This window comes from Apostichopus japonicus, chromosome 8 (assembly GCF_037975245.1).
Source record: "Apostichopus japonicus isolate 1M-3 chromosome 8, ASM3797524v1, whole genome shotgun sequence".
Taxonomy (NCBI): domain Eukaryota; kingdom Metazoa; phylum Echinodermata; class Holothuroidea; order Aspidochirotida; family Stichopodidae; genus Apostichopus; species Apostichopus japonicus.
Window position 1 is genome coordinate 13,665,799 of NC_092568.1, and position 24,656 is coordinate 13,690,454.

General features: G+C 36.1%; 1 protein-coding gene across 3 annotated transcripts in view; it reads left to right on the forward strand.

Annotated features, from left to right (window-relative positions):
• The window catches only part of LOC139970893 (uncharacterized), a 40,420-nt gene that overhangs the window by 9,060 nt on the left and 6,704 nt on the right, over positions 1–24,656 (forward strand). For 2 of the 3 annotated variants that reach the window (XM_071976954.1, XM_071976955.1), the window contains exons 4-20: positions 41–231; positions 1,098–1,221; positions 3,140–3,303; positions 3,982–4,250; positions 5,804–5,876; positions 7,183–7,328; positions 7,565–7,705; positions 12,157–12,331; positions 12,610–12,726; positions 13,249–13,341; positions 14,015–14,177; positions 15,194–15,310; positions 15,874–17,111; positions 18,742–18,843; positions 20,110–20,193; positions 21,364–21,489; positions 24,004–24,072. In XM_071976954.1, the coding sequence (XP_071833055.1) occupies positions 41–231; positions 1,098–1,221; positions 3,140–3,303; positions 3,982–4,250; positions 5,804–5,876; positions 7,183–7,328; positions 7,565–7,705; positions 12,157–12,331; positions 12,610–12,726; positions 13,249–13,341; positions 14,015–14,177; positions 15,194–15,310; positions 15,874–17,111; positions 18,742–18,843; positions 20,110–20,193; positions 21,364–21,489; positions 24,004–24,072 (3,392 nt within the window). The remainder of the gene's footprint in view (positions 1–40; positions 232–1,097; positions 1,222–3,139; positions 3,304–3,981; positions 4,251–5,803; positions 5,877–7,182; positions 7,329–7,564; positions 7,706–12,156; positions 12,332–12,609; positions 12,727–13,248; positions 13,342–14,014; positions 14,178–15,193; positions 15,311–15,873; positions 17,112–18,741; positions 18,844–20,109; positions 20,194–21,363; positions 21,490–24,003; positions 24,073–24,656) is intronic. The other variant, XM_071976956.1, reaches the window with a different exon arrangement.

Below are 24,656 nucleotides of genomic sequence, written 5' to 3' on the forward strand. Positions count from 1 at the left end.
GCATTCTGGTCATTAGTATCCCTCTTTAAATATTTCACAGAAGATGAAGTCAGCCCAAAATATGTTCGAAATGGCAAAAGGTTTGGTAGGAGATCTCGACCTGACTTGGAACACTCTCTTGCGTATTCAGAGGCTGATTACAGCAGCCAAATGGAACTTAAGTCTCCTGTGGAACTAACAAAGTACAGCGATAGCCGGATATCCACAGGAAAACAAGACAGTGAGAATGAGGTATAACAGATTAACTGCCATAATCAAGGAGAATTTAAAGGGTGACATTTAAAGTTGTGTGGGAGTATATATACCCTCCCTTTTTACTAGTATAATATTTTTCTCAAGTTATTTTCTGCATGTTGGGAACAAGGCCCAGAATTATCATAAGGCAGTGTTTTCTGCCATATTCAAAACTCCACCCAAAATGGCAGGTTCCATCAGACTTCTGGCAGATATTCTTTGCCAATTGTAGTTTAAATGCAGTGAACTTTATTTGGAACTCCATTTACTAAATCATCTGAGCTGTCAGTATGTTGTCTAATTTAATTATTTCAGCAAAAAATGTTCCCAAATGCCTTGAAAGAATAATCCACTTGGTTATAAAAACTGTTGTGAGCATCCAAAAATAATATAAAACTGACACACTGGTAACTTAGAATCCGTATTTTAAAGTTATGAATGCAAACTGATGCAAATTCATTATCAGTTTCAATGATGGATACAGAAACAGACTCCTGAATTAGTCATAACTCTGTAGTGTAACATCATCCATTCACTTTGTTTGTAAACACAGCTGAGCATATAGCCCCGGGCCATGACCTAGCTTTCGGGGCCTGTGGATGTGTTTACATTTTGATGTTATGTGAGTGGACACCCTCTATGTAGCCAGCCTAACAGGCATTGCATATAAGACATCAGAATGATGGCTGAATTTTATTTCATTAATTTTCATTTCATTTTATTATAATTTTCATGAATTGAGAATGATTGAAAGTTAATTTCACCACATTAGTTGGTGAGTAATACTTATCAATGAAACAACTGCTGTAAGCAAAGTAGCTATAGAAAAAAATATTCCAAGTACAATTAAAATCTACTTTCAGAGCAGTGATGCAGATGCTGATTTAGACCTACTAGATGAGGTAGGTGATCTTGAAGAGGACCAACCATCAAAAGAAAAACCATCAAACCTTGAGCTCCCACGAAATGAGACATTTGAGGGAGATGGTAAGAGATTATTCCTTAAAGTGGAAGCAAGCACAATCAATTCTACAGTAGATACTCTTGTAATGACCAACTCTCTCTTTACATATTAAAAGTACCATGGTTTTAATGTTCTGTTATACGAAAGGCTCCTTGTTGCCTTGCCAAAGGCAAAAGGAAACTATTAAATGGTGATGATGTGCGTGCATGTCTTTGTTGATGTGTGTACGATATCTTGACTTTTAAACATTCTACGGCCAAAATTAAATGGTAGATAAAGTTCATACTTGTTATGTGGATCCACCTTATTGAATTCATGACCCTTGTTCTTTTCTGTGAAGTTCAATAGAGGTAAAAGTCTGAAAACTTGTTAAAACAATAACTCAAAAAGTTAAGGTTGGATAAACTTCATACTTTATATGTGGTTCCACCTTATTCAGTACAAGAAACCTTACATTGCAACTCTAAACGTAAATGCTGGATGAACTTCATACTTTTATATCTGGATCCATCTTATTGAGCAGATGAAATCTTCTGTTTTCTGTGGTGGTCAAAGTTCATTGAGGTAAATGGAAGTCAATTTCTGTAAACCTTTTAAACAATCTAACTACTAAACTAAAGTTTGGAAGAACTTCAATAATTGTAGGTGGATTCACCTTATTGATCACAAGAAGATATCTGTTTACTGGTCAAGGATATTTCAGGCTGACAGGGTTCAAAGTTTGAAAACTAACAATGTGTGTGAATATCAACAAAGTTCAAACTCTCAAACTGTGTAACACAAAAACTCCAGGGTAGGTAGTGAGAACAATAAAACCATTGCATTAAAGAAATATATATCTTAATAAATATATATTAATCAGATTATAGTCTTTAAATAATTAATGTGCATTGATAATACTCAATAATACAACTTGGTAGTCATGATTACCAGTATTTCAATCAATGTGTATATCCCACCTTATGTCTCTACGTACATTAAGCGTAACAGTTTTCATTCAACAGTATGCATAATTTAAGGTAATGATCGTATAAAAATTTTAAAAACTCAACTTAAGGGATAATCTCTGGATTAGCTTTTTCCACAATGTGCATTAAAGCTGTACATCAGAATTCGTTTAAGACGACAATATGCAGACAAACACGCAGCTTAATTAGCAACGCCAAGTTACCGAGCTGGATAACACAGTCATCTGAATACACAACATAAGCAGTACTTTCTTTGGATACACAAAGTAATATGAGACATCAGAACACAGGGTACCCTTATCTGCATTACAGGAATACATAGTAGGCCATGTTAAACTGCTGGCCAGAACCTATTGTATCATGGTGGCCCCTGAATTTAGGTAATGTAGTAGCCTTCCAGCTGAACTCTCACATATGCAAGACTGTGCACTCTGAACCATGGACCTTGGAATTGCTTGGTATTGATTTCAAATATTTATTGAACGTTTTTAAGCCTGAAGGGGATGACCTTTAAATCCATCTAATTGCCTGTGTTGCAAACGATGCAAGTGAATAACATAAATTACATTTGTAGAATCCAAGTATAAGGTGGGTGGATTGCTATAATAATATTGTTGCCACCTGTTGTCTACAGTAAATGTTCCTGTAGATTTGATCAGGGGTGGGGATCCTGCAAGGACTATATATCTTGCAAAGACACTAAGAGAGGAGCTTGAATGAGCTAAGAAGTGACCTCAGTTTAGGAATTTGTTAGTTCGAGAGTTCTCGAGTGCCAGTTCTGTGTGTATAAGTGATTAGTTACAGGGCTATGTTGGTCCTGTCTTCAAGGTAACTTCTGGAAGGAGTGCCTTGTCAGCCCTCCACATTCAACAATTTTACACTTCCTCAGTAAGTCAGTAGCATAGTCTGATGTGTTAGGACAGAAGCTTGCCCACAGTTGTATGACTTAACTTTTATGTTTTTTCCACTAAAGGTGAAATGAATGCTTCCATGAGTGTTCTTGAAAATCCAGCTACAGAGAAAGACCAAGTGCAGAAAATCTGGGAGGATGTAGGAGTGGGAAAAGATGGGTTTCTGGACATGGATGAACTAGCTATTGTCTGTGAGCACATTGGGATGGAGGATATGGACAAGGAAGTAAGAGGAACTGCTTTAGTTTATTATCAGGACTGGTCACAAATACATTCACACAGCAGGTGTAGTTACATTTGTGACACCAACTTTATAAACAACATCTCAAGAATGGTAGCATATGCCAAAATCATACCTGAAATGGAGATGCTCCATAATTTTTGGAAGTCTGTTTTGTAGAGTTCATGGGTCATTTGAGACCAGCAGCAAGTGTTTGTAGAAAAGAATTGAGGTATTATCAAGGGAGTGAATGAAATGGTTGATACCCTCAAGGGAGTACTACAAATAAGAGCTAGAAATCTCTCTGTTTTTATTTTTGCTCTCACTTAATTCTTGGACAAACTTAACTCAAGTGCCCCACAGTACTCAAATAGTTATTTTGAATTTTGAGCACATTGTATGGCAAGGCATGACAAAGCCAACTGGCTTTCTGGTTCACAAAGTATGTGATAAACATGGGCATAGCAGCCTGATCAAAGAGATTTCCTAAACTGAAATCCTTTTGTAATATAGTTTATAGTACAAACTAACCTCCTGTCATACTGATAGCTTATGTAGGAATTTCCCAAAGATGTTCTTCTCTGAAACTATCTGCTAGCTCATTGTGTGCAGGATCACACCACACAAAGTAACTTTTGTAATATCAGTGGTAACAGCATTTGTACCTTTCCACCCCTTCTTCAGGAATTACTAAACCTCTTCAGCAAGCTTGATGAGGATCAGGATGGTAGAGTTGGATTTGATGAGTTTCTTTTGGGACTGTTTAGACATGAAGGTCCACACACTCCTATGCTATCAACACCCAGTGTGATGTCTCCATCCCACAAGTCCAGACTGACTAGGCTGGTATCAAGTGCCTTGGATGACCCTTATCACAGGACAACAACACCTTCAACATACCATCAAATCAATCCAAACAAATTATTTACCAGCCTGGATCCAGAAAATTCTGGGTAAGGTCAAGTAGTATTATGTAGGGAAATGTTTGAGCAATGTCATCAGCAAACTGAGCTGGATGGCACTTCACATAGTGTAACCTGGAGTGAGTCAAGTTACTTATAGTGCCAGTGAACTACTAATGTCATATTTGAAGTCAAATGTCGGACAAAAAATTGTGCATGTGATAACTCCAAGTTGTGTATAGCTGGGATGAATGTATAAGGTGATATGTGGATCCACTTTATTGAGCATGATAATTTTGTGTCCATCTTTTCTATTAAATGTTTTCATATGAAACATGGTATGGAATAACTAAGCCTGTTGTCTTTCTTATTATCATCATGTTAGAGAAATCCCTCATAAACTCACCATCTCAAGAAGAAAATATATTTTAATATAGATAAATATCTATCTATCTATCAAATGTTCATTTGCTATCAATGAAAAGTATGAAAATGTTGGAACAGGTCCAACAAGCAAAAGCCTTGTGATCATGTAATTCAACAATGGTCGAAACTTGAAATCCCTTCAGCTGTGTTACATTAAATATTCCTATGTGAAATGTGGCAAAAAGGAAACCTTAGCCAATTGCTTTCTGATTGAAAATTGTATAGTTGAAACTTGTTATGCATATTTATAATTGAAATTTCTCAACAGCATATCTGAATGATATTACTGTTGTGTCATCACAGGTCGCAAACTTTAATTAAATACGTTTACTTCAACCTGACCTACTTGTCATAAACTCTATTGTTATGCTCTGTGTATCAGCTGTAATTAAAATTCTGCCATTTGTTGAAATGCTGTGTACACTGTGTGTAACATCTGCTACTGACACTAGAGCACTTTTACATATACTTAACTGAGTAATAATAACTTTGCTGCTGATTGTGTACAATGTTTCGGATATATTTGAAGGAATTCTTACCATATTTTGTGAAGAACAGAGCTGCTGTTGAAGCTACTAAGGATCTGAATAGGTATTGCTTATGTAATATATGTTTGTTAGCACGAGCCTTTTCTTTAGTAATAATTTTTTATTTATCTAGTTACTTTCCAATGGGATTTTAATACAATTGATATTTCTACTTCTCAGTGTGCTCATTGGGTTAATTTGTGGTTTACACTGTTAGAAACAGACCTTGACAAGTGATATAATGCTATACCAGATGTAACCTCAGCATTCATTGTAGGATTTATGGTTACTCCATACTGCAGTCATGTTGTAGTTTTCTAAATTGCATACTTAACTGTGATTTATTGGTATTGAGTGCCAGCTTCCAAACCCTTTTCTTGTGTAGAGAAATTCTATTCACTTTTGCAAAATTTGAGCAAGACATGTCACAAAGAAAGATGTTAATACAATTGAAATAATGCTAGAACCATAAATTAGATCAGAGTTGCTATGTCATAGTATTTCTTGTGTGTGTTAGAATAGTTGATAATCAGTGGACTACTCTGAGGAATCTTAACTAAACTTTCTTAATCATGATTTTGTCTACACTTTCATGGATTCCCTTTTTATAATAGTACCATTATTCAGTGATAATTGTTTTTTTCCCCATAGGTATGTGAATGCTGATGATGTGATAGAATATTGGCAATCCCAAGGAATGCATAACCCTCTTGAAGTTTTAGAGGTAAGGTTATGTTTAAACTGATTGATAAAGCATGATTCTATGCAGTTCCAGAATCAACACCTTTTGTAAAGATGAATGTAATTGTTTTGTGGTAGTAAGAGGCACTGACTAGATGTAAATGTAAGCAATGTGTTTATATCTAAGGTTTTTTATGACTTTCATGCTAGCTAAATCAGAATTGGTTCTGTTTTATGACCACAGATAGCCTTACCTTTACTATATCCATTTCACTTGTACTTAATCATAATGAAATGTACATAGTTATCATTGTACCCGATGCAATTGACTTGTACATTCCTCTATGCAACTGTTAGGGATGCTGTCTGTACTGTGGGCCTGTATCAATACTCACATGATATTAGTAAACAGTATTCCTTGCATATGCTGGCATTTAATTGAAGAGTTATAACCATTCAACCAACTTGTTGTAAAGACCTAATATTTCCCTATCGTGAGTTTAAAATCCCTGTTGTTTTGGGTAGAAGTCAAAGACCACTTAAGTTCTGCAAAGGCCTTATTAAACCTATTAAACAACAATGTTAACAGTGCTGGTAGATCCAGAAAACAAATATTTTTAGTAAAAATTAATTACATCTGAGTGAAACAGAGGACAGCTCTGAAGTCCCATACTGCAGCAACTTCCTCTCAGTTCTGACAACAAATTTGGCTGTAACAACCCTGATTGCTTCAGTATTTTAGTTGTAACAACTCATTATACCCTACTAGAAGAGTGATGTGGTCTGAATGACGTAAACTTAACACGAACGAGCAAGGTCTTATTAAAATGGCGATGCCCATAGGCCAACTGTGTCCACTCAATTCTGACTAAGAATCAGATTGATGTATTCCAAGTAATGCTTTTATTCTATTGCTTCATGTAACTTTGACAAACAAACAAAATAACAACAATTCATTTTTGTTATTTCTTTATATATCTTATTGTATGCTATGTATGCAAATTTATTCAAGGGGTCAGGATTTCGTTGGAAGCTAATCCATCTGAGGATCATCGTTTAATGATTTCAACCATTGAGAAATAACCACATGTTGGTTACATTGCCGAAGGTTCAGTAAATTTTTGCAATGGTGCTGGCACGGGTGTGTGTATATGTCCATGTGGGGTTGAAAGCTCCACCTTAACAGCGGAGCTGATTTGCATCAAAGTTGGGGGGAAGGTACCCCAGGGTGAACACTGGTGTCTTGCAGGCCTCTGAACCAAATATAATAAATTTGTTCATTTGAAATCAGTGTTTGCTGGTTAAGAGATATGACTGTAGATTGCCCTCTTGTTTCGTTCTTTTGCCAGGCTTTGGAAATTGACATGGAAGCTGGAAAAATCAACTTACAAGAGTTATCCTATGCCTTAGAGCACATCCTGGAAGCAACTGGGGATGACAATGGTATCTTCCAGGCAGCCTTGACAGCTTTTCAAGGAGAAATAAAACATTTGAGGTAATTTATTCCTTTTTGGAGAATAGTAGAACTGCTTTGTTCCACATAGATTTTTCAATGCTAGGTATTTTCAAGCTCTTACTAGAGAATGGTTGGGACTGTATTGGATGAGAAGTTTAGAACATGCAGGAAACTTAGTTTATTTGATAAGTTGATAAGTCTCTTATAGCATCCAGGATTGGTCTTGTAAGGTTCATTAGTACATCTGTAACTCCTGTCCTTCTTTATGTTTGCAGGTCACAGGTAGAATCCTCTCATGATGAGAGAGACAAACTAAAAGCTGATCTGGCAGAATCCAACCAAAGAAGTGCTTCCATGCTTCAAGAGATTGACGAGAGACATGCAAACATAGAGAGAACACACGAAACCAAGCTGAAGTAAGTTATATATACACAGAGAGGTGGATAGGAGACATACAAACAGAGAGAGAACACACAAAACTAGGCTGAAGTAATATACACAGAGAGGTGGATAGGAGACATACAAACATACAGAGAACACACAAAACTAGGCTGAAGTAATATACACAGAGAGGTTGATAGGAGACATACAAACAGAGAGAGAACACACAAAACTAGGCTGAAGTAATATACACAGAGAGGTGGATAGGAGACATACAAACAGAGAGAGAACACATGAAACCAAGCTGAAGTAAGTTATATATACACAGAGAGGTGGATAGGAGACATACAAACAGAGAGAGAACACACAAAACTAGGCTGAAGTAATATACACAGAGAGGTTGATAGGAGACATACAAACAGAGAGAGAACACACAAAACTAGGCTGAAGTAATATACACAGAGAGGTGGATAGGAGACATACAAACAGAGAGAGAACACATGAAACCAAGCTGAAGTAAGTTATATATACACAGAGAGGTGGATAGGAGACATACAAACAGAGAGAGAACACACAAAACTAGGCTGAAGTAATATACACAGAGAGGTTGATAGGAGACATACAAACAGAGAGAGAACACACAAAACTAGGCTGAAGTAATATACACAGAGAGGTTGATAGGAGACATACAAACAGAGAGAGAACACACAAAACTAGGCTGAAGTAATATACACAGAGAGGTTGATAGGAGACATACAAACAGAGAGAGAACACACAAAACTAGGCTGAAGTAATATACACAGAGAGGTTGATAGGAGACATACAAACAGAGAGAGAACACACAAAACTAGGCTGAAGTAATATACACAGAGAGGTGGATAGGAGACATACAAACAGAGAGAGAACACACGAAACCAAGCTGAAGTAAGGTATATATACACAGAGAGGTGGATAGGAGACATACAAACAGAGAGAGAACACACAAAACTAGGCTGAAGTAATATACACAGAGAGGTTGATAGGAGACATACAAACAGAGAGAGAACACACAAAACTAGGCTGAAGTAATATACACAGAGAGGTGGATAGGAGACATACACACATATAGAGAACACACAAAACTAGGCTGAAGTAATATACACAGAGAGGTGGATAGGAGACATACAAACAGAGAGAGAACACATGAAACCAAGCTGAAGTAAGTTATATATACACAGAGAGGTGGATAGGAGACATACAAACAGAGAGAGAACACACAAAACTAGGCTGAAGTAATATACACAGAGAGGTGGATAGGAGACATACAAACAGAGAGAGAACACATGAAACCAAGCTGAAGTAAGTTATATATACACAGAGAGGTGGATAGGAGACATACAAACAGAGAGAGAACACACAAAACTAGGCTGAAGTAATATACACAGAGAGGTGGATAGGAGACATACAAACAGAGAGAGAACACACGAAACCAAGCTGAAGTAAGGTATATATACACAGAGAGGTGGATAGGAGACATACAAACAGAGAGAGAACACACAAAACTAGGCTGAAGTAATATACACAGAGAGGTGGATAGGAGACATACACACATATAGAGAACACACAAAACCAAGCTGAAGTAAGGAATTTATACACAGAGAGGTGGATAGGAGACATACAAACATAGACACAACACACGAAACCAAGCTGAAGTAAGTTATATTTACACACAGAGAGGTGGATAGGAGACATACAAACAGAGAGAGAACACACAAAACTAGGCTGAAGTAAGATATATATACACAGGGAGGTGGATAGGAGACATACAAACATAGAGAGAACACACAAAACCAAGCTGAAGTAAGGAATTTATACACAGAGAGGTGGATAGGAGACATACAAACATAGACACAACACACAAAACCAAGCTGAAGTAAGTTATATTTACACACAGAGAGGTGGATAGGAGACATACAAACAGAGAGAGAACACACAAAACTAGGCTGAAGTAAGATATATATACACAGGGAGGTGGATAGGAGACATACAAACATAGAGAGAACACACAAAACCAAGCTGAAGTAAGGAATTTATACACAGAGAGGTGGATAGGAGACATACAAACATAGACACAACACACGAAACCAAGCTGAAGTAAGTTATATTTACACACAGAGAGGTGGATAGGAGACATACAAACAGAGAGAGAACACACAAAACTAGGCTGAAGTAAGATATATATACACAGGGAGGTGGATAGGAGACATACAAACATAGAGAGAACACACAAAACCAAGCTGAAGTAAGGAATTTATACACAGAGAGGTGGATAGGAGACATACAAACATAGACACAACACACGAAACCAAGCTGAAGTAAGTTATATTTACACACAGAGAGGTGGATAGGAGACATACAAACAGAGAGAGAACACACAAAACTAGGCTGAAGTAAGATATATATACACAGGGAGGTGGATAGGAGACATACAAACATAGAGAGAACACACAAAACCAAGCTGAAGTAAGGAATTTATACACAGAGAGGTGGATAGGAGACATACAAACATAGACACAACACACGAAACCAAGCTGAAGTAAGTTATATTTACACACAGAGAGGTGGATAGGAGACATACAAACAGAGAGAGAACACACAAAACTAGGCTGAAGTAAGATATATATACACAGGGAGGTGGATAGGAGACATACAAACATAGAGAGAACACACAAAACCAAGCTGAAGTAAGGAATTTATACACAGAGAGGTGGATAGGAGACATACAAACATAGACACAACACACGAAACCAAGCTGAAGTAAGTTATATTTACACACAGAGAGGTGGATAGGAGACATACACACATATAGAGAACACACAAAACCAAGCTGAAGTAAGTTATATTTACACACAGAGAGGTGGATAGGAGACATACAAACATTGATAGAACACACAAAACCAAGCTGAAGTAATATACACGGAGAGGTGGATAGGAGACATACACACATAGAGAGAACCAATGAAACCAAGCTGAAGTAAGTTATATATATACAGAGAGGTGGATAGGAGACATACAAACATAGAGAGAACACACAAAAACAAGCTGAAGTAATATACACAGAGAGGTTGATAGGAGACATACACACATATAGAGAACACACAAAACCAAGCTGAAGTAAGTTATATATACATAGAGAGGTGGATAGGAGACATACAAACAGAGAGAGAACACACAAAACTAGGCTGAAGTAATATACACAGAGAGGTGGATAGGAGACATACAAACATAGAGAGAACACATGAAACCAAGCTGAAGTAAGTTATATATACATAGAGAGGTGGATAGGAGACATACAAACAGAGAGAGAACACATGAAACCAAGCTGAAGTAAGGTATTTATACATAGAGAGGTGGATAGGAGACATACAAACATAGAGAGAACACACAAAACTAGGCTGAAGTAATATACACAGAGAGGTTGATAGGAGACATACAAACAGAGAGAGAACACACAAAACCAAGCTGAAGTAAGGTATTTATACATAGAGAGGTGGATAGGAGACATACAAATATAGAGAGAACACACAAAACCAAGCTGAAGTAAGTTATATATACAGAGAGGTGGATAGGAGACATACAAACAGAGAGAGAAACTCCTTTTACTAGAGATCAGATTAATTGACCAGAGGATGGAGTAGCTTTGAGCCAATACTATGCATGTCTATGTTATTGGTGTCTCTTAATCATTAATCATTACATTCCTCCTTAATTGAGCAAGAGGTATCAACAGTACATATATTTCTGTCTTTGTGGCATCAGTGTGTTAGTTCTAACCAAACAACATAGACAACATGCTGTGACGGCAACCACACAGCTATAGGGAACGCAATGCTGTGAGGTGGGTGATCATCAGACAAATGTCGTACCCTTATCATGCTTCTAGCTCCTTTTTGTACATGGTTTTCATGAGTGATTTTTTCAATAATGGGAATACCATGATTGGGTGGGCATTACCTTTACGGTGTGCTGCAGAATGGGTTGGTGCATGTCATTCTCAAGTGTCTCTACATAATGTCAGAATACTTTGATAAACTGATGTGATTGTGGAAGTTTAGTGAAGAGTGTTTACAAAGCATCATTTTCAAATTGTTGGTAAGCAAATAATTATTATGGTTGTAACATTTAAAATACCTGTAAGTTGATGTTACGCTATTGAAGCTAATCTTAAGTCTTTTGTTTACTTGAAGTGTTGGTCTTTGTTCACAGGTCACTTTTGTGTGACTAATGCATAAGTGGTCAGCATTAACACCTCTGCATTTCACTTGTGTCACTTGTTAATGTAGACTATTGGGCTATGCAGGAGATAAGCAAGTGGGGTGAGGAAAGCATTTCAGATACTGAGTGGATCTAAAAGTTGAAGTTTAAAAATGTGGATTAAATATGAGTTATTTGTTCACCAGTCATTTTAATGTTTTAAAAGTTGCTGTTGTGTTCTGTTTGTTATCAGGGCAGTGGAACGGAAGTACCAGGGCAAAATCAATGCATTGCAAGCAGAGTTAGCAATGGATCGGGAAACTTTAACCAGCCATGCCATCAAGCAGAGACAATCCCTTGAGAATGAATTAGAAACATTAAGAGCAGACGAAGCTCAACTCAGGACCAGAGTTGAGATCTTACAGAAGGTAAAGTTATTATGTTTAGTTTGTAGCTGTGGTAGTATAAGAACAGTTTCATGGCTTGGACATGATTGTACATTATTTGCAGATCATATCTAGAAAGTTCTGAAATATACTGGTGAATTGACATCATGTGCAATAACAATCAGAGTATTGTCATTTTGATATACAGAATGAATGGGAAGCCTTTTAAGGTTGTCAGATGCTCTAGGATTGTTTATTGTTTAATTATATTTTTGCTCTATGATTGTTGTTGCTGTTAAGTTTGTTTCTACTTTTAACAGGAGAATGAAAGATTAGACACTGAGAATGAAAAAGCTGCTGAAAAATTGATAGATTCTGAGAAGACTATTAGTAAACAACAAAGAGATTTAATTGGCTTCCAGGAACTTGAGGACCGTGTAAGTAATCACTCATTTAAACATCTTATCTATGGCATAGGTTTTTATTCAGCCCTTGATCCTTACGTTTGTTAACTTAAAGTTCTTCATGCACAGAATTTTGTGCATGTTTCCTTCAAATTTGTGTTTAAAAATCCCCAAACAGATTCTTCAATGAACTTCATATTTAGTATGTTGATGCTTCATATTGGGTTGCTGAACCCTGTTTTCATTGGAGGTCATTACAGGTTAATGTCACAAAACCTGAGGTTCATATTTGGTGGCAGGATGCCCCCTTATTGGGTTTATTCACTGTATTGTTTTCATTGGAAATTAAAGATCTGAAAATCTTGTTTACACTGTATCTCAGCAACCAAAACTTAGATGAATGTCATACTTTGTATGCAAATACCCCATATTGAGTAGATGGACCGACCCTATTGGCTATTTGGCTGTGAAACATTCTTTTCATCTTTAGTTGGAGTTCAACAATGTTCCTTCTCTAGTTTGCCAAATATTATGAAATATTAAATTTCATTTCAGCTTGCTGGATTGGAGAATAATACAGATACTATATCCAAGCAGCAGATTGAACATTATGAAAATGCTCTCAGGGACTATCAGGAATTACTCAGGGTGAGACTCTCATACTAGCGTTCATCTCATTACAACCAACATGTAGTCACTACAACTCTGAACTGTCACTGTTGATATGCTACAGCTTAATTAAAACAATACTCTAAACAAATTGTGTTAATCCTTGCTGGTAAGGAATTAAACAGTCTTAAGATTCTCTTTGATTGTTCTCTTTGATTGTTCTGTTTGAATCAATACAACTGTATTGATTTTGGGCTGTATTGGCAGATGACTTTCTTGTTTTAAATTTAGCTTTTTGAGTTGATTTAGATAATTTTTTTATGCTCTTTGATACAAAAATATCATTACAATTAGCTCGTTCATTAGCTTGACTAGCCACGTCTCATTTCAAGTGAAGGTAAATTTTAAAAGTTGATACTGCCTGTTTACATAGTGTAGTGTTAGTACTGTTATGAAAATTGGGCATCAATGTCTTGATGATGGAATCAAATCATTATAGTTCTGACTGATACCTTCTGTTGGTACATAAAATCTAAGGTTTGTTTGTTTGATCAAGTGCAGTCTAATTTTGAGTAAAAAAGTCTTGAAAAAGTTGTTGAACAAATTCTTGCCTTACGGAACAGCGAGATGGATTGATTAGTGAATACATTAGATAAGATACATTTAGATTTGTTTGGATCTATTAGTTTATCTAGTATCATGAATCTTGCAGAAAGAACATGACAAGGTAGATGAGCTGACACAGGAAAATGAATTACTTAAACACCAGTCTTCGGAAAGAAAGGTTAGAAGAAGAGGCAGTAAGTTCCATAGACAGGGAAGATCCATGCTTGGAGACTACTCTGGTAAACACAAGACATCTCTTTCCTCATCAGGTTTGGATATTTTATATATTTACAATGTATTCACATCAGTGAAGTCTGACTCTGGGCTAATGCATAGTTGTTGTGAACATGTCTGTAATATGATATATAAATTAAATTTTTACTTTTGCAGTAGCAAGTGTGGTCAAAGGATTGTCAGACTTTAAACCTTTCAAAGTAGTGTAGAATAATAGTAGATTCTGTATCATAGACAAGCACTGAAATATATCATTTACTTGCAAGGGAAACAAAGTGCAGAAAGAACTGTTGATTACTGTTCTACTTTCATGAGTTTTTTGGCTCATGTGATTTATTGTGATACCAAGGCAGTGGCCCATCCTGGCATCATTGTGAATACCAAACACAAAAATGACCATAGCTACGTTATTTTTATCCACCAGTGATCAACAAGTTAAATTGATGCCACAATTTTGCATATAAGCACTCTTAGTTGCAAACATGTTTGCATGTCTTGAAAAGTTAGGAGTTTGTATGGGTAAATGCAAAAAAAAAAGGTTCTGTGTCAATCATGCTTTTTAATATGCTAGCAATAATTACTTTTCATTTATTGTTGAAGGAAAAGAATCTGCACAGTGGACATGGTATGTGTGTAGGGCTTTGTGAAGAGTCATGTATGTGTGTGTGTATGAATGTGAAGCCCTTGCTCGAAAACGTACAAAATGTACATCTTCGCTTGAAGTTTTAAGAACAATGCGACAATCAAACAACTGTTATTTGCAGTAACAAATATTGTTTGCAATCAGAGATGGTGTTACTGCATGGCACAATTAGGGAAAGTTAGCCACAAACATTAAGTGTGAATATATAACTCATTGAGTTCTGAATTCATTTGCATTCTGGTTTCGTAAAACATTTTAGATGGTGCCTGAAAATCATATATTGATTATACCTTTAAGGTACAGTCATACCTTAATAGTATTTTGCTTATCCAAAGCTCTTAAGCATATTCCTTAGCCCATTATTTAATTAGATAAACGACCTTAATGTCTATTGCCATTTGTCTGCAGAAAATGAATCTGATGGGGAAGAGATGGAAACAGACATAAAACCTCCATCAGAAGATAGAGCTGGTGGAGATGGTAATTCCAACACAGAAGAAGAAATGAAGAAGATGGATGCAGAAGGTATTGTAGATCTAAGTACTAATATTATCTGGTCTAGTAGGGAGAGGGATTTAATGCAAAAGGTAAGGAGAAGTAGATTATTACTTCAAATCTGGTCTGCAATGTTACATTATATGTTCTCATATGAACATGGCAAGGAATTACTAAGCCATTTGACTCTCTGGTTTTTACTTGACATATTTTCAATCTTTTATTATCTCATCGCTCTCATAGGGCGGATGAGATACCCATGTGTCTTGCAGCCCCCCTCCCCCGAAACAAAGGTCAGATTTAGTGAAAACTGCACGATTGTTGTTGTTTTTTTTGTGTGGTGTGTTAATGGTATTGCCAGATTGGTAGCTAATAATAAATTTGTTCATTTGAAATCAGAAATCAGTGTTTGCTGGCGACGAGATATGCAAATCAGGGGATTGCCCTTTTGTTACTATTGTGGTGAATCCGTTGTTTGACAAAACATATCAGGGGATCCTAGAACTACATTTCTGTAATCAATTGACAAGTTTCAAAAGTATGAAGGTTTAGGGGTACTTGTATAATTGATTTATTTCTCATTGCCTTAACAGTTGCCAAGTGGGAAGCAAAACTGAACTCAATGCAAGAACAATACAACCATGAACTTTCAGAAACAAAAGCTCAGCTAGAGCGGGAATTAGAAGCAGCCAAAGTTCAGTTTGAAAGAGAGTACACAGACATGGAGGAAAAATATAAAGTCAAAATCATCGAAATGGAGGATGACTTTGAAAAAGAAAGAGCGACATTAAGAGAAGACCTAGAGAGAGAGAAGGAGCAAATAAATAGTCAGTTGACAGAACTAGAGAAGGTCTTGGAGACTGAGAGAGAAGAACTCAGGGAACACTTTGAGAGTGAGAAAGAAGAAACGAAGGAGAAATTTGAGACAGAAAATGCATCATTGAGAAAACAATTAGAAGATTTACAAGATGAACTAGATGCAAAGTTAGAAGATTTGAGGGTAAACCTGGAGAGACAGAAGGATGAAGAAGTAACAAGTCTGGAAAAAGATTTAGCCAAAGAAAGGAAAGCATCAGAACTCCAAATCAGAAAGCTGCAAGAGGAACTTGAGTTAAAGATGAAGAATAAGAAGGAAGATATTGAAGCATTTTATAAAAAGGAACGAGATGAGTTAGAGCTGCAATTAAAAGAGAAGGTTTCAGAACTAGAAATGATTTTGAAGGATGGGGAGGCTGGTTTACAGGGTCAGTTAAAAGAAGACTTTATTGAATTACTTGCAACACATAAAGAAAACATGGAGGAACGTTATGAACAAGAGAGAGAACTACTTCTAGAAAAGTTAGAGAAAGAGAGAGAAGAATTGCAAGAAGCCTTTGAACAAGAAAAAAGTGAATTATCAACTATGGCTGGAGAGGAGAAAGATGAATTGCTTAGGCAATTACAAAATGAAAAGTCAGAGTTGATGGAGCGATTTAAGAAGGACAAGATCAAGTTGGAAGAGAGATTTAAACAAGAGAAGCAGAAACTCTCCGAAAGGCACAGTAAAGAGAAAGAACAGCTGAAACAGGAATTAAACAAGGACAAGAAACGTCTCTCACAGGAAGTACAGAAAGAGAGCGACAAGACAGTGAGACAGGTCAAGAAAGAGAAGTCAGAATTGGAGAAACAACTTCAGAAGGAAAGAGAAAAGTTTAAACTAGAGAGAGAAAATATGGAAGCAAAGTTAGCATTTGAATTGGATGCTTTACACGACAGCTTCAATGTGGAAAAAGAACAACTAGAGAGAGGAGTGAGAGAAGAAATTGAAGAGGAATCTAGAAGAGCAGCAAAGGTTAACAAATGTTTTCTCTTTTTGTTTGATGTTCTGTAATATCTTAAGATTTACTCAGCTCCACAGAATAACAGCAAACTGGTAGCAACCTGTTATTCCATTCTGTGCTTGATCTAGCATGAAATAGTCAACCTCAGGCCCTTTGTGGTGATGTAGTTTCAGTTTAAATACTTGTTACATGAATTTTATACTAAAAATAACTACCCAAAAGGTACATGAACCAAGCCTAAAAGTATAAGGGACAGTGTCAAAATCAACTCACCAGATTGTGGCTGGTAGATATTTGCATTTGCAATTTCACTATTTATAGCTGAAGGATAACATGCACATCTGCTATTAAATCTAGCATTAATTATAACCAATCTGCAAAACACTAAACACAGGCATATTGCGTAATCAATGGCGGCTCACCTGTGCATGGTGGTGAAGCCTTAGGAGCCAATTTTCAAAGCGAGCGTATTCAGTCAAACAGGAAGCAGTTAACTTAAAAATGGAATATTAGATAGTTTGAGGTTACTGAATAATGTAAATTGTCTTTGGTCCCTGCCTTCGTTATTCCTTTAATTATTGGTTATCAGTTTCCTTTGTCACTCTTACCAAGGCTTTTATATGCAGTAAGTAGTACATCTTGGTTAAACTTCACACTTAGATGTAGATCCTGATTGGTGAGTACGAGAACCCTGTAGAAATTGGAAGAGGTTAATGGTCATTTGAGGTCAACGTCTGAAATCTTAACATGTTAACTAAACATGATAGTTCATAGTTGGAATCTAGATTCTCTTGGTGCGTATGAAAATAATATTGAAATTGTTGGCAGTCAACAGAGGTAAACAATCAACAGTAGGAAATCCTTGAAAACAAGTCCAACAAAGTGCAAAAGGGAAGCTTGGATGATATTTAGTATATACCTGAACAATATTGTTTTCTGTGGATGTCAAATGTCATTAAAGGTCAATAGAGGTAACAATCTGAAAACCTTAAAAACAACTGCAAAAATTTAGCTTGGTTGAACATCATACTAGACAGGTAGATCCTCATAGTACAAATGCCTTATTGAAATTGGTGGAGGTCAAAGGTCATTTGAGGTCAACATAGAGCAAAGTCTGCAAATGCTGTAGTTCATATTTTGTAGAAGAAGCTTGTTGATCACTTGAAAGTCAGTAATGGTCAACTTTAAAGTATCTTGTTTGCAGGGTTACTGTTGTATTTTGTCATATAAAAGGTTGCAAAGAATCACAAAGCCAATATTTTGGTTTTCTGGTGAAAGCCATTTGGTTGTATGAACAATTTTCTTTCCACTTGAAGCAGCTATTTTTCCCATGGCCCCCCCCCCCTTTTTTTAAATTTACATCAGTGATAAGCTTTTAAGAAGGTTGTGGCAATAAGGCTTAACTATTGAAACTCTACATGTACATACACCTTAAATAATTTAGAACCTTAATCATTTTTAATTGTGTGCAGTGTGTACACTAAATCTGCTAGTGATGAGTCTTTGAAGATAGAGCTAAACTAGCACTACATTTGTGTAGCATAAAACTAAGTATTCAGGATATACAGGGTCATTGCCATTGTTAAAGTACTCTAGAGTGAGCCTGTATGTACAATAAAGAAATCATTCTATTATTTGCAGAAGGACTTTGAAGAAGAGTTGGCTCAAGTAGTGCAAGATATGGAAGAAGAGAAGGCAGAAATCATCTGTGACAAAGAGGAGCTGGAGCTACAGCTCAAAGCAGTCAGTAGTCTTTATCCCAGTACTTGTTATCACTATCCACACTCTCTGCTAATCATTTAATGTCATTTGCCGACCAAATGTGAAGCACTACAGTCATTTGGAGGCCCAATATGAAATCATTTAAAATGCTTCTCCTCCTAGGGTTTAATGGATGAAAGTTGTGACAGTGGTTGTTTGTTGATGGCAGTCATTGAGATAAACAGATGGGAAAGTTTGAAAACCTTGTAAACATAATCAATAAAAAAGGAAAGCTGAGGTGAACTTCATACTTGGTATGAACACAAATCCTATCAGTGTAAGAGGTATGTTTATGTAAGGCTAGTTCTACTGTGCTAATACTAAATATATATTATATATTATATATATTATTATATATATTAGACAATGTATTCAGTATTGACGCCCATTGACACGTCTCTTGTGGTCTATTTTGAAATTTTCAAGCAACATGGAAGAAATTAAGTGATCAGAACTACTCATTACTTTATAATTCTTTCTTCATGAAAAAGATGAAAGACTTGTTGGGAGACTATATAGAACAATATTAGTGGAAGATTATTATGCATATCTACATTTTCATTCGATTCCTCTTAACTCTTAATACATGAAGCTGAAAAGTTGTTTGATGTAAAACATACTTGAAGTTTCTTAGCACTAACATGTCTTATTTTAAAATGTATAATAGCAGTTTAGTCAATAAGACACTAGTGTTCAGAAAAGATTCCCATATGCATTTTCAAGGAAACAGAAAATTGCATTCCTTGACATGTGAAATCCTGTTGCCTCATACACTAAATGAATAATATCAACTTAGTGACTGTGCTGTGTGTAACTGCAAACTAACTACCTAATTGCAAAATAAATGTTGTTGAAGGCAACTGGGAATGGTTGTTTCTGGTTCCATAGTATTAAGGGAAAGGCCTTGTGCAGAATGGATTTTGAGCTCAATGGCAAAGACATGTATACTTCATACTGTAGCAGTTAACTCCCCAAGGATTAATGATAAGTAGTACAAAACTTAACATCACTTGATTCATGTTTGCATGTGTGTGTGTTTCTCTGCAAAAAGTCAATTTATGCTACATCATTTCTGATGTTCTAATTTCAATCCATAGTTATCAAGACATACAATTGTCTTATTCAAGAGAGACTTTATGTTTAACAGGTTGAGTTAATATCACATAAGGTGACCAGCTTCCTATATGCAGAGAAGGTGTGAAGACCAAGTGACCTTCTATCATGATTTTTTCCTGTTTATTATACTAGGCCAAGGTTGCCGCAGAGGAAGCAGTTACAGCAGTAAACCTGCAAGTCCAGCAAGCTATTCCTGGAGAGCTAGAAGCCACTAAAGTGAGTCATAAACCTTTTATTACCCTCTATAAGGACAATATACAACTCTAAGTTCATTTGAGAGAACTGTTTTCCTGTATACGTTCCGAGCATTCAGTATTGATGTATACATCTTACAGTGTACATGGACATAGCAAATAGTTGTTTACATTTATTGAGACTGCAATGCATTATGTAGTGCAATCGTCTGTTTAGTTCATAATAATAGTCAAATGTTTAACAGCTGAGTTAAACTCAATTAGGTAGTTGCATTTTATAAACAGTCCCCTGGTTGCTATGCCATTTTTGTACTGTTGCTAAGCTTGAGTGAAATGGATTACATAACATTGCACAACTGATGTATGCTCCAGTGATAATTCATTCCTTTCTTAATACAATTTAACACACTTCTAGTTCAAAGACATGTAGAAAGCATATGTGTCAAATATCCAAATTAGGGGGGGGGGAGGGGTTACAAATTTTACACTCATGTAGTGTAGCAGAAAGAAATCTGTACATCTCTGAATCACACAAATCCGTTGCACTTTGTTTGTGGCAAGAAAATGCGGCTGGCTGTGTAATGTTTCATTTTTAAGGACACTTTCAAATCACATAGGGCAAAGCATCACAGTTAATTGCATAGCAAACCAATTGGCTGTATGAGGCAAGTTTGGCTTGAAAACACGAGCAAGAAATACAATAAATGAATTAGCATCAGGTTTCTCTCGCACTTAAATCATGTTTGCATGTTTCTATATGAGTTTCTATTGATGTACATTACTTCCGTGCATACTATTTGAAGAGCAATGAGTCAATCTGGGAGTAGGATTAGGAAGACCAGGAGTAGATTGAGCTGAGAATGTCAGTAGGAGGAGGGTTAGATGTGTCATTTAATGGGTAGGGTTATTGTATGATATTAGGTAGTATGAGTAGTTACAGGTATCAGATCTGATTTGGTGAGAACAGGGCAACTGTTGTGATATATCTCCAGAATTGTTTGTGTTCAAAATTGCTGTGAAAGCTTCAGATATCTGTCTTGTTACTTGATTCAATGAACACTCCAGACAATGTAGGTATAATTCAGGTGTCAATTAATATTCATGTAAATGTCGAGCTGTTGTTGTGTGCAGCATCTTTTATTGCTTCTTGTGTGCACCCTTCTTTCATGGTTATTTTGCATGGCACCCGCAGGCCTCTTTTGAGGAGCTTTTACATAAGCACAGTTCGTTAGAGCTAACAGCAAAGAGCTTGGAACACAAACTTGCTTTAGCTGATGAAAGATCTGAACATTCACGAACAGCTGTTGGTGTTTTAGAGGTAATAATAATCTCAATTACCACATTAACTAATCCACTCATTCATCTCATCAGTCATCATGTAAATATCATATTTTTGGGATCATCCAAACTCTGTCGGCGGGACTTCCACTTCTCCTGTTACCTATATGTGCAAGCGATAAATACAATCAGTATTTATAGGACCTAACATTGTCTAGACAGAAACAAACACAAAAACACTGCTAATGAAAACATATTGTATCATGTTTATGTGGGAAACAATTTAAAAGAAAATTGACAGTGATGTGAATCATCTTTGATGAAATGGATCAGCCTTTTGAGGGTTTAGAAAGAATCGATTTCTCTGTTTATGCCTCCATTAGGCTTACCTTGCTGCAAACTGCTTTCAGAAGTTTTGCCAAATTTGTTTATTATCACATGGAATTTCAAATTGCTTCTAAATTAAATGAGGAAAGGTCTGTATCTTGTTTAGGTGATCATACATACTCTTGCCAAAAGTACTTTGCAAAGCTCTTCTGTTATGTCACTTTGCTGAACATTTCCTGTTTCACTTCTAGTCTCTACAGCTTTTTCTGTCACTTATTTGTTGTAATGTGGGATGGACATCTACTTTCTGTTTGTTGTGATTCTTGAACAGAACTTCTGTTACTTATTGTCTTGCATGGCTTTACTTTTTGTTTCCATGTTTGGTTACAATGCTGAAGGCTCAGTTACCTTTGCAATAATGATGGCATGGGTGTTTGTGTGTCAGTGAGTGTGTATGTATGTAATGGCCAGCATGTAAACACAATATCCCAAGAAGCACAAGTTCAGTTAATGTCATGCTTGGTAGGTAGATGCCCATAATGTGTAGATTTGTACTATTGTTTTAATGGTTCCTGTCTCAAATTTGATTTCCACCTCAAATGCATTTTAGGACACTTTCTTTGGTCCCGACTTTGTAAAGACCAATGTTTTTGGGCCCACATTTTTTTTGGGTTCATGTTTAGGTTGCAAATATATTTTCAAGTCAGATTGTTTGGGCTGAATATTTTTAGGACTATTTAGGTGCAAAATTGTATTAGGCCTATTATTATGGGAACCTAGTAAACAGGATAACTCCAAAAGCAAAGCTTTGTTCAAATTCATAGTGTGGATCCAACTTATTACAAGGACCCAATTGTTTTTTTGTTTTTTTGAAGTCACCGCAGGTCAAAGTCTGAAAACCATATGAATTTGACAAGTCAATTTGTACTTGGAATGTAGACAGTATAAATCATTGGATTGCATACAGGTCAAAGGTCATTTGTGGTCACCACTCTGTAAACTGTCGAAATCTCATCAATGAGATAACTTCTTTGAGGGAGTATCTCATAGTTTTTGCTCTTCGCTCATGGTTGTGCTATAACTTTCCTTTCATATTATACTTACTTCATTAGGGTACTATTATAGTTGGAATAGATTTTATAAAATATTGGAAGCTTGTATTATTGAAGTTAATAATCTTGAAGTTTGTATTAAATTGGGTCAAGTTTTTACTTTATCACAGCATTTGACTTGTGGAAGTATAAAGAAAGCTAGTAAACTTCTTTCAAATTTTGTTTATTTAAGCAAATTAAACTAAGCAACTAGGAAATAAGACCAGAATTTCAAAAGCAGTTCAATAGGATTTTAGTGTAGGCTGCAAAATAGCCTATCATTCACCTACTGTATTTCAGGTTAGGCTTGCTGGTAGATGCTATGGATAATATCTCATGAAGAGAAAAATTTTGTCTGATGGGAAGGGTGGGCATGTTGGGGGCTCAGATGCATAATTAGAGTTTCTCTTTTAGATAACAGATTTATATTTATGATGCAATGTAAGTTACTTGTTACTTCAGCAAATCCGGCCAAGTTTAGATAAAATCCAGTCAGGTACTGGATTTGAGATATTCCTCAAATGTGGCCGGAATTCTGTCTGAGTTAAATTCAGTGCATCCCTGATGAAAACCAAGTAAATATGATAACTAGCGACACTTGGTGGGATGTTGTAGTTAGCATGTGGATTACTTTTTTCTTTTCATAGTAGAGTTCAAAGGTTATTTTGAGTCAAACCTTGAAAATATTTTGTGCCATAAGATATTAAATGCTTGAATATGGACCATGCCAAGGATGCTCTAAGCTTGTTCTTCCTTCTGGCTACTAATTAATTGATATAAGTAATGCAGTATGTCATGTATGATTATCCTTCTGTCCTCCATCTATCATCTCACTCTTTCACTGGTGTGTGTTTGTCGTTTATTTTGAGTGTTATCAGTGATATATCCTGCACCTCATATTGCTTTTCTGATACTGCTGTACAGAGCGAAGCATTTGTACTATCACATTTACTGTATTGCAGAACACTTTATGTGCATGGCTGAGCTTGATTTCCCCATGTTGATCAGTGTGCTAAATTTCACAATGTAAGGTCTTGCTTTTGGACCTTAGCATGTTAACATAGTCACATAATGATATGATGAGCCAGTGTAACATATTGTTATTGAATCATTAAGAAGTTTCCTTCCTTTTATAGGCTCAGATTAGTATGATAGAAGCTGAGAGGGATCAATTCAAGAAGGACCTAGATGATGCAAACAGAAGGGTCAGTTGTTTCTTTAATCCTGGAAGAACTTAACAAAGTGTTGTTGCCTCCTTGAGAAAGCCGAATGCATCCTTCATAGGGTGGTTTTTTTGTGTGTGTATGCAACTGGCTTGTTAACAAAGTACCTACTTCAGAATACTTTTACTTTTTCTGTTTACATCCTCAAAAAATGACAACACTAGACCAAACTAATTGTCTGATCTGATTTTAAACATAATTGAGCCAAGGCTACACTTTTGTCTACTTTAACAAGAAATTTTCGGAAAATCTTGTAAACACGATAACTGAAGAAGTACATATCTCCTGAATTTCATACATAGTAGATCAAGCTTGGTGAGTGCAAGACACATTGAAACTGGTAGAGATCAAAAGTCAGATGAGCTCAATAGGTTTGAAAGTCTCAAAACCTTTGAACATGATAAATAATCTCTTTAATGCAATGCTTTTCTTTTGTTGAAAATAGTTTGGTCAAATTCAGTTTAGTTTTTTGAAGGGGCTCTACGAATCTTCAACAAAACATAGTCATCCAGGAAATGAAATCTGCTTCAGAGAGATGATAGTCTTGCTTTAAGTTCACTCAGGCA